The sequence below is a fragment of the Quercus robur genome, chromosome 1, assembly GCF_932294415.1.
Source record: "Quercus robur chromosome 1, dhQueRobu3.1, whole genome shotgun sequence".
NCBI lineage: Eukaryota > Viridiplantae > Streptophyta > Magnoliopsida > Fagales > Fagaceae > Quercus > Quercus robur.
This window is the reverse complement of record NC_065534.1, coordinates 23,743,193-23,754,520: the sequence shown is the minus strand read 5'-3', so window position 1 is coordinate 23,754,520 and position 11,328 is coordinate 23,743,193. Positions and strand designations below refer to the sequence as shown.

At 35.9% G+C, this 11,328-nt stretch overlaps 1 protein-coding gene across 1 annotated transcript; it reads left to right on the top strand.

Annotated features, from left to right (window-relative positions):
* Positions 1-1,644: 1,644 nt before the first annotated feature.
* LOC126726191 (protein transport protein Sec61 subunit beta) lies at positions 1,645-2,450 on the top strand. The gene has a single exon (XM_050431360.1). It carries the CDS (start codon positions 1,863-1,865, stop codon positions 2,190-2,192), a length of 330 nt encoding a protein of 109 aa, XP_050287317.1. The 5' UTR covers positions 1,645-1,862; the 3' UTR covers positions 2,193-2,450.
* The last annotated feature ends 8,878 nt before the right edge of the window (positions 2,451-11,328 follow it).

The following is an 11,328-nucleotide window of genomic DNA, read 5'->3' as shown; positions in this document are numbered from 1 at the left end:
ATTTGTGATGCTGCTGACATGAGTGTTTCTTTTGATAATTGTGAGTTTTGTTGGGTTAAGAAATCTCTAAACTCAGCAGCTCACTTAGTTGCAAAATATGTTATTGCTCTTAAAGTAGGTTTCTTGTGTAATAAATGTGATTTGCCTCCCCCTATCTTGAAAACTTATAGGCAAGATTGTTGTACCTTCTGTTGTTCTTCTTAATCTAATGAAATGGTAGATTATCCAAATAATAATAATAATAATAATAATAATAATTTATTATATAGAATTGCAAAATATAAAGATATTTAAGAAGATGGTTAACAGTCTTGTAATTTAAGATCAATAATTCAAATGTTTTCAAAAAAAAAAAAAAAAATCCATAATTCAAATATTTAGTCCTTGTTTGGAAGGAGGGAACGAAATGAAATGGAAAGTTTGGACACCAAATCCGGCTTGAGAGATGGTGTTTGGGCCCCCCAATTAATTTATATGTGGGCTGTGTCACTGTCCTACAAACTAGGCCCTCTATTTCCCTGTGTTTCCCTTCCAATTTTCCAACCAACCTCATGTTCACCTCTTTTCCCCTTTTATAGTCTCTTCTTAGTGGATGAGTTATCATTGCTTTCCCACTTGACACATTTTTCCACCTTTGTCTGAATCTCCAGGAATCCTCATGACTTTAGAGGACTTCTTTGGAACTTGTTTTAGACGCCAATTAGTGTTTGGCGACGGACTCCCCAAAGTTTCTAGTCATTGCTCGGTCCTAACCTTAGATGGTTGTTCTTCCTCGGTCTTTCCTTTGGCTGGCTTGTTAGTGTTGGGCCCGACTTGGCCTGGGCATAACTCTATACTACCGAGGACTTGGCTTTTTTGTTAGCATTCTAATCTCATCTCCTCCGTGTCTGACTTTAGCCATATGGGCCAACCTCTTTGCAATAGGCTTTAGCCACATGGGCTCCTTTTTAGTATTGGGCCTTGACGTGGGGCATTCACAGTTCAGGGGCCCAAGCCCCTACAGAAAGGAATGAAATGAATAATTTTATAATATTCTACCTTTCTTTTGTTTTGGAGTTTTAATGGAGGGAATGGAAAGTCCATTCCTTTATTTAAGAGTTTAAGTGGGAGGGAATGAAATAGGTAGGAGGGAACAGTCATTCCTCTCTATTCCTTTAAAACCTTAAATTTTCATTCCCCTCGAAATTGGGAGGAATGAGAGAGAATGAAATTAGATTTAATGAATTTTTTACTAAAACTTCCAAAATACCCTTATATATTTAACCATTTATTTTAAAATAGAAGTCTAATAGTAATATTATCATAAAATGATTCAATTTCATTTCTTCTATATTACTCCCAAACAAGATTATTTACATTTTATTCATTTTCATTCCTTTATTTTAAAACATTCAATCAAGATGACTTAATTTCATTCTATTCCATTATTTTTCCTTAGTTAAATATATTCCATTCAATTTCATTAATTTTCATTCCCTTATAATCATTTTATTTAATTCTTTTATGAACTCCCTATCAAGCTTTATTCTCCATTATTCTTGTAACTGCTAAACTGGTATAAAAGAAAAAGAAAATCATATTGTTGTGATAATGATCTAACAAACTGTACAACTTATTATATAGCCAAGTCGCGGTCGCGGGTAGCAAAACAAAACCACCTAACGTCCTTTCCGATCTTTATTCACTGCATAACTTATTTCCTGTCTATCTACCTCACTGAATTCAAGCTCTTTATATTATTATTATAAGGTTGTAATCCCATACATATCCAGATCTTCACATATTCGTAAAAGACTTTATCCTTTATTTCTCAAATCTCAACAACTCTCACTCTCTCTTCTTGGTTTGCTCGTTTCGTAACAATGGCGCGAGGCACATCACAGTCCCAATCATCGTCCTCCTCGACCTCGAGGCCCGGCGTCGTGGCTCCGCGCGGCTCTGCTGCCGCGACGGCCGGAATGAGGCGACGTCGGCTAGGCGGAGGGTCCGCTTCCACCAACGCCAGCTCCGGCGGGATCGGAGGCGGTGCCGGCTCCGGCGGCAACATGCTGAGGTTCTACACCGACGACGCTCCCGGCCTGAAGATCTCGCCGACCGTCGTGCTCGTCATGAGCCTCTGCTTCATCGGCTTCGTCACCGCGCTCCACGTCTTCGGCAAGCTATACCGCCGATCCGCTGCCGGCGCCGCTTAATTTTCTTCTCTCGGTTTCGGATTCGGAGCTCTTTGATCGCTGTTCTAGATTCACGCTGATCTTCGGTTCTTTGACTCGGTAACTGAACGCTTCGTTTTCGTTTTCCTTTTATTTTTTGGCTATGTAGATTTTGGTCGGCGCTGTACTTTCTTCGTTTTTGTTAATTTCAGATTCGTCGGGTTTTATTAACTTCGAAAAAGGCCTTGCTTGACTTCCGATCATCTGGTTTTATTTACTCATATTTGCTTGGATTTTACATTTGCCGATTGCATAATTTCTTTGATTTTTTTTTTTTTTTTTGAGAAGGAATTTCTTTGATTAATGTTAGCTGATTTTATTTTTGGATTTATTTTTCATTCTTTGGATCTGATGTTAGATCATATCAATTGCGTAGTTGAAGATTCATATAAAAATAGGAAAAACTTTATGAACGGTTTCTCCAATATACTTTGTTATAAATCATCAAAAGCATGAATGCTTTAGCTTTTTCAGAGTGGCTTGTATTTATGTCAGGTTCTCACTTGAAAGTTTTGAAATGTTTCCATAAATATTTTTGCCTGATTCTTGTTTGTGTCAAAACCATACCATAATTGGAAACAATCTTTTTTAGGAAGAAAAGGAAAGTAGAAGAAGGAAAATCGCAGACATATTGATCAAACTTGTTAATTATTGTAATGTGTATGCCTAGCCACATATTAGAAGTTCCATAACTTTCCTCAAAGAAGTTTGATAATAACCAAAGAAAAAAAAATCTAGGGACACATCCAATTTCACAACATGCTGAAGGTCGACTCGACTGTGAGTGGTGGGCCACTACACAATCGACAATATCAGCAAGTTGTGAAATTGTGTGAAATTGGGTGTGTCGATAGTGTTGTTGTTTACCAAAATGCAACTTCTTTTCTAGTACGGACTTCTTGATCATACATCTTAGGACAACTCCCCTATTAATTTTCTTTCTTCATTACTGACACTAGCAATTTTTGTTTAATTCCATTCTCTACTTTAAGGGTATATTAATGGAGGGTGGTCAGAAGAGATGAAAGGGCATGGTAGCTAGAATATATACTTAGGAGAGGCGAGACAAGGTTGGTAATGAAAGAAGAACTGATACTTATTTTGTCTTCTATTTGTTGGGTATATCTAGGCTTCATTTTTAGAGAAACCAAAAATGCATACCTACTCCTTCCTCCATTTATTGTTTCCTCTCTTAGTTTGGTTCCTTCTGTCTCACTAGTCATTACTCTCCAATGGCAATGATAATAATAGCAAAAATGTAAAGTCAAAAGTCCTTTCAGTATTGAACATTTTGGGGGAGCCACTGCCCTACATTCCAATGGTCATAAAGATTTTTGATATGTTCCTTAGCTGACTAAAGATCTCTTTATGATATATATGTTGACTGTGGTTAATGATACCGCTGGGAGTTGGCCAGTATTGGCCTACTTGAAACAGTCACGTTTCTTCCTGTAGAGATAAACAGTTAGTTGGAGTCACTAGGGTCTGCATAAAGAAATTAAAATCACAAATTTTTACTTGGTGGTTAGAGGGCAATGAGAATGATTAAGTAAACTGTATGAACCATGCTTTTTTTTTTTTTTAATAATGAAATTCTATATGAGCTACGTAACTGTTGTTCATCACAATTCACACCATAAAAGTATACTTCTGCCTGTTTATTGTTACAAGTTGTCCGATAATTTTTGATTGCTTAAAGGCACAGAGATTGATTTCGACAAAATTCTACTTTTGTTGTCATTGCTCTTGATATGGTTTAGCAGACAGGGACCTCTACCAAGAATAAATTACATCACCCTTGCAGTCGGTGTCATCAGAACCTCTTTACTACCTAGCTTATGAGAGACAAGGAATGAAAAATCCATCTTAAAGATGCCATCTTCATGTAATGCTGTAAATTGTAATGTCAATCAATCAGCATCAGAGATTATAGTTTCTGATTGTGTCATTTAGGGAAGCTAGTCTGAAGAAAAATGTCTTGATCTGTTAGTTGGAGATATCTTTTATGTCACTCTTGCTGTCAGTGTGATAGTCAGAGTGAACCCGATACAACCTGGTTTATGAGAGGTGAGGGATGAACAGGCCATCTTGAAGGAAGCACCATCTCTGTGGCTTTTAAGTTTTAAATGATAGATATAGAAATGAGATAGGCACTACTTGGCTAATGTAGAGTAAGGAAAAAGTGATTTTCTTTTAAAATTGATGAACCACTGAGAGGTGAGGGATGAACAGGCCATCTTGAAGGAAGCTCTATCTCTGTGGCTTTTAAGTTTTAAATGATAGATATAGAAATGAGATAGGAACTACTTGGCTAATGTAGAGTAAGGAAAAAGTGATTTTCTTTTAAAATTGATGAACCACTGAGAAGGAATGGTTCATGAAACCTGAATATCTTTGCTGCATTTGAGGCTTAGAAGAGTGCTAACTTAGGGGAAACTTCTTTCTAATTTTGATGGCTTTTATATATATATATATATATATATATATATATATATATATGATAAAGTTGCATGCTAAAAGTGCTGTGCACGTTTATAACAAATGAGAATGAGAATAGAGCTCATTGCTCATTAGAGATTTGGAATATATATATATATTTTATTTATTTTTTATTTTTTGAGAAGCTGGCTTTGGGATTAATAGGGTAAAGACTGTAGAGGATACCGGATACATGATGTGAAGATCGAAATAGATTATATTACCCTAATATGTAAGGAAGCTACTGTCAAATTTTGCTTTCATAGAATATGACCGAACCAATCTACAAGTGATTCACATAAAATTCTCTAAATGGTGATCCTTCAATTGCTAAATGTTCATATCTTGCTTGTCAATCTTGATTGCTTCCCATGCCTGTCCGGTATCTTATAGTTTTTAGTAGCTTATTTGTTTAAAGTGAAACAAAAAGATTAAAGTTAACTTAGGGGTTGTTTGGTAATAGAGTTTAAAAAATGTTTTTAGTTTTTTAAAATCCGACAATGGTGAGTCACACTTTTAAATCATGTGTTTATTAAGAGTATTGTGAATATCATTTGTAGAATACAGTTTCCAAAATACAGTGTTAAAATTATGTATTTTGAAAATTTCAGAACTTGAAAAACGACTCTCTCTCCCTACTGATGAAGTTTGGTGAAGTGAGGAGTTATGAAGTTAGGTGAGTAACTGGATCAACTTGTTGGAGTATCACCTAACTTAGTTACTCGCCCAACTTAATAACTCCTCACTTCACCTTATCTGTCTCTTTCATTCACAGATACTCCAACAACATTTTTGCTCTCTTGTTTCTCATCATCGCATGACAAAGGAGGGTCTCAAAGGGGTGTTTCGGGACCTCAGATGATGAGTATTTCATTGACAAAACCATTGCTTCTCTCTCTTCATGTTCCCTCTCTCCATGGTTGTCAAAATCGCAATCCAAATCGTAAAGTCGCACGATTTTACGATCCTACCTCACTAAAAGTTTAAAATCGTAGCAGGATTGCATAGGATCGTATGAGATTATCAGAAGCCCAATAATAAATTGAAGTCCCAAATTTACTCCCATGTCAACATAAAATCTTAAAAAAACCTATAGTACTTAAGTTTAACGTTTTCAAAAACAAAACCTAAAATATTTAGATGATGAAATGAGATATGACAATGACAGTAATTAGATTAGAAGAACCTTAGAATGAGAATTTTCTTTTAAATTTCATATTTGTAATTAACTAGTTTACCTTAGATTGAGAATTCTCTTTTGGATTACATATTGTAAATTTGTAGTTAGCTAGTTTTTATATGCTAACTAGTCTAACTTATTTTGGATTTGGAACTTAGAATTTGGAAAACATTTTCCATATGTGTAGATAATATTTTGGTACTTAGTTGCTAATTAAACATGTACTGAACTTTTTAGATACATTATGTTAAAAGTTAAATATATTTTGTTTCGTTAGAATGACATAAGAATGATGTAGTGTGTGCAAATTACATTTTATGATGCAATTTTTTTTTAATGGATGGATTCATATTTTAAGTGATTATATAACATATAAAGTTACTATCAATAGGTTTTTTGCTTAAAATTTGAAAATAGGTAGGATTTTACGATCCACGATTCAATCCTATGATCTACGATTCTACCTACCTCCCACGATCCTACATAGGATCCTAATTTTGACAACCTTGCCTCTCTCTCTCATACTATTTTTCGTTTGTTTGTTGATAAAATAACAATTTCTCCCTCTCTACCTTTTATTTGTTTGTCGAGAAAATTACGCCGACAAACTATCAGCTCTCTTTATATGTAGGAAATCTTTGTGTAGATTCATTTTTGTCAAACGAGTCCACTTTTTCTAAAAAATTGCTGACTAAAGCCTTAACCTCTCTCCAGGCATAATTCTTGTTAGACAATCTTTGTGTTCTTGGTTTTTAAAAAACAAATTTGAAAACATGGTGATAAATACAAATTTTTGCATTATGTATTTTTTGAAAATAGTTTTTCAACCTAATTTTTTAAAAATTGTTTTCACATTATTTTGAAAACAAAAGCATGAAACCTTTTACCAAATATGCCTTTATTTTTTAGGGCAAATTACATATTTCAAAATACATGATTGACTCTTGAACTCAAATGAAATTTAGCATTAAAAAACTAATTTACCCCTCAATTGTTTGTTTTGGAGATGGGTAAATTGGTCTTTTGATTTTAAATTTCATTAGACTTGACACCAAAACAAACGATAAAAAATATTGAAAGAGTAATAACTTTGAAGGATCAATTGTGCATTTCAATAGCTCAAAGGGTTAAGGTAATCAAAGCGATAGTTTAGAAAGGAAAAGTATAATTTGCCATATTTTTCAAAAGTATAATTTTGTTGCCTTTTTAAAGAAAAAAAGTGAGACATGGCAGCTCCTCACTTCACAGTTGGTATATCTTATGTCTTTTCCCAATTCATTCGCTGCAAATCCACTCTTCTTTGCCTTAACATTGACCCCATCTCTGCTTTGTTCAATAGAAAGTGCATAATCCTTGGACATCGATCCTTAATGGAAAGTCAAATCCAACCTCTTAAAAAGTTATCTTTTAGTTGTTAATGGGGAGTAGTTATTTTGTAGTCCAGGAGTATTGCTCCTTACTCTCACATGAGAGAGAGAAGAACAAGCAAGCCCACTTCTAGCAAGACTCAGATGAGACATCCAGCAAGCTTGAGGCACCAATTCCAGCAACAATAAACAAACTTCCAATGAGAATTTTTTAAGTACGTTTAGGATTCATTCAATCAATCCAGCAAGATTAAAGTTGCATCTTAATCAATCCACGAAGTATAAGTAGTGATTTAACTAAAGGTGAGACTACGAGTCCAATAAGACAATGTGAACTGAGGGATCTTAAATATATTTATCCAAGAGAGAGAAATGAAATAAAATGGAAATAATGCAAGAATAAACAATTAGACGAGGACAAAAGTAAATCAAACAGGGGCTAAAGGAGCATATTTATAAAATTGATACATTCGAAAAGAAATAATCTGATGATGGGTTGCGAGTTAGGTAATGGGCTAAAGGAGCATTAATGTTTCTAGTGACAGATATTGGCCATTACTAGATGATCTAGGCCAATGGGAAACGAAGTAAAAATGGCTGAATTGTGATTTTGCAATTAACCCATTCAATGCGTCTACTCTGCTCTCTCTATCTCTACTGAATTTCTAGCCGTCGAGATACCAGTATTCTGCTCCTTGTTTTTTTTTTTTGAGAAATAATTACAACATGCTGCTAACCCCGCAGCTCGAACCCTTTCCCCCCTAAACCCCCAAGCACTTTGTACATGAGGAGGTGCCAATCAGCTACAAGGCCTTTGACGTATTCTGCTCCTTGTTCACCACGTGGCAAACCATTTCAGAATTCCTCATCCTGAAAATCTAACCATTTGATCTGCGTCCACCACGTGTATCACTGATTGGTTATTATAGTACTTACCAAAAGTTGCTTTATTTATACATGTAGTTGCAACTAATCTCCATCATTTTACACTGTAATTAAAGCCTAAACCTAAACCTAAACTTGGTCCCTTCTTTCTGCCGCAAACCTAAGCCTAACACTGATGATGTCCAATAGCAGTCAAAGTCACAACGGTGGTTTTCTGCTATATACTCCAGTCATTGTTCTGAGAATGATACGCAAATCCATAAGCCAAATCAAGATTAATTGTGTACTGAAAAGTTACAGTAATTCTCTTCGAGTCGCTTATGGACTTGCGTATCTTTCTCAAGACAATGAAGTCAAGATTCTGAGAGTACTTGTGGGTTTTCCATGGGAAACACGCTGAATATTCCGGCGCACCCGGTTCACTCAACTGTTCCGTGCTCAGCTTTGCCATATCCTAGTCGTTCGGGACCAAACGGTCAGCAATCTGAATTCTCGGTGAGTAAGATTTTTATTTTTATTTAATATTTATATGTATATAATTAGATAGTTGGGAGAATGAGATTTAAATCTTGGGCCTCTCTTTGAAACTCACCAGTCATGCACCAGCACCAAATTAAAAAAACCTGATCACCATCACCACCTCAAACCCACTACCCGCTACCACCAACAACCAATCACAAATCACAATATGTATAAAACTCACCGGTGACCACCACCACCACCACCGAAGGAAAAAAATTTAGCCGATCTCCTCCTACGGCGAGGGTCGATCTCAGTAAGAGAAGAAAGAGGTGATGGGTTTGGCTTTATGGGTTTGGCCGGTGAGGGGTCTGGCTTTGTGGGTTTGGCTGCTGATTTTGTTTAATGTGATCGGTGGGGTTTTCCGGTGATTGGGTTTGCTGGGATCGATGGGTTTGGCTGGTGATTTTATTTGCCGTGATCGGTGGTGATTGGCGGAGGTGTTGTTGAAGGTGGGTCTTTGATTGTTGTAGCTATGGAGGTGGAGAGACAAAAAGAACACAGAAGATAGAGATAAGAGAAGACAGAGAAGAGAGAAAGAGAGTACGGAGGAGAGAGAGATGAATAAAAAAATAATACAATTTTTTAGCATTCATGTTCGCACTGTCTCAAATATTTGACATTTTTACCATGCTGGAGGTGAAGGTGGAGGTGGAAGTGGAAGTAATAAGTTCTCAGAGTAGATAGCCGTACTGGAAAGGAAACCTGGTTTTGGTGTTGATGAGCTAAGGGATCTGGTAGTGACGCTAATTGAGAGTCATGGATGTGGTTTTATGCTGATGGAAGACTCCTAGTACCTGTTGGATCTAGAGCAATGAGTTTGCATGGGGTGAATTATTGGCTAGTCTTAGGCTTTGGTTGGTTGATGTAAAATATTTTCCCAAAAATAAATATTTTTCAGAAATGCTATATTTCGGAAAAGAAAATATTTTCAAGTGTTTGGCTGTATTATGAAAATTTGTTAGGAAAATATTTTCATGTGTTTGGTAATATTCTGAAAATGTTATTTTCAGCCACCACCCACACAAAACCCACCACCACACAACAAGAAAACCACCAAAACACCACCACCCACACCACTACAACAACAACAAAAAAATCAGAGATCAAAGAGAGAAAGTAAAAAATCAAAATCACAAGAACGAGAACGGTAACGGTGCGACTCGTCGGTAACAAGAACGAGATCGAGATCGGTAACGGTGCGACTCGCAGTTCATGGGTTCGTGGGTTCGTGCGACTTGCTGTTCGTGGGTTCGACGATCTCGAATTTGACGATCTCGCCGGTGGTGCGACGATCTCCACTTTTCTGGGTTTGCGATCTCTCTCTCTCTCTCTCTCTCTCTCTCTCTCTCTCTCTCTCTCTCTGTGTTTGCGTGTGTGAGTCCTTTCTCTCTCTCTTTCTCTCTTTGCGCGTCTCCGGAAGTGATTTGAAGGTAAAATTTTGGCTGAAAATATTTTTCGGGTCAAAGGCCTTAATTTTACGGTCAATTGAAATTCTTTTCCGAAAAATCCATTTTTCATGCGCAACCAAACACCCGTAAATACGAAAAAGCATTTTCGAAAATAGTTTTCACCCAAAACAAACACAGCCTTAGATTTAGCCAGATCTAGCATGGGTGCTTTTGAGGAAAGTAATTTTATTTTATTTTATTTGTTTTTGAGAGAGAATTTTGAGGAAGTAATACGAATTTGATGATAAATCTTTAGGTGCTCACATATAAATTATGCTCTCTAAAAATACTTAAGAGATAATCGATAATTAAGTAGACCATGCCTTCAATCGCTAACACGTGGGTCTGGCCTTCCGTCAATCACGCTTCTAAATTGAAATGTGTTAAGGTTGCATGGGTTCCAGGTGGCCAATTCCCCCAAAATCTGTCCTCCTTTACTTGCCATTGCAAATTCACTCACCCTTTACTTGGTTTCAAAAACAGTGAGCTTGGCCTTGGGTCACAAACATGGGTTGGGATGATAATTGTCTAGAAGTCAGTTACCGTAGGGTTCGTTTAGAATTGATTTATTTTGTTGAAATTGAATTTTTTTTTAGAGTTAACTTATGTATCATCCCAAAAGAATATATTGCGGTAGTTTTATATACCGCCATTGTAGTATCCACAAAAGAATATATTTATTGCGTCAGGTTTATGGAGTGCTGCTATAGCTAAGTCTAACACCACTAAAACACATACATTTAGTTGAAAATTTGCAAGGAAGGTTTCTCAAGACAATTCATTTTACTTGCAAAAACAAAGGAGACTTTGTTCCCCGACTACACCCCTCCACATGACCATAATCAACCTCATCCTCCTTCATTGGACGTGTCCAATTCACTTTGAAGTATGTTTGTGTTTGACCATTTTTCTATACAGAATTACATAAATTTTTGTGAATAGCTTAATTGAAATTATTTTTTAATTTAGTTAATAATTTGGCAAAGGAAATTCTCAAGATATATCACATTATTTACAAATATTGTGAAGACTTTGTCCCCCTATCCCCTCCACTTGAAACATTTTTTAGGTTTTTTATTTATTTATTTGACACCTAAAATTACAGTGGAAACTTCACACATCGAGGATCTACACTCTACAGTACAATTATTGTGTTAAAAATTCATTTTTATTAATTAAAAAAACAATTGAGTTCTTGATATTTGATTTTTTTTTGAGAAAATATTTGAAGTTAATTT

Bases quoted from the DNA above. Each gene is read 5' to 3' on its own strand.
- LOC126726191 (XM_050431360.1), top strand. From the start codon at position 1,863: ATGGCGCGAGGCACATCACAGTCCCAATCATCGTCCTCCTCGACCTCG.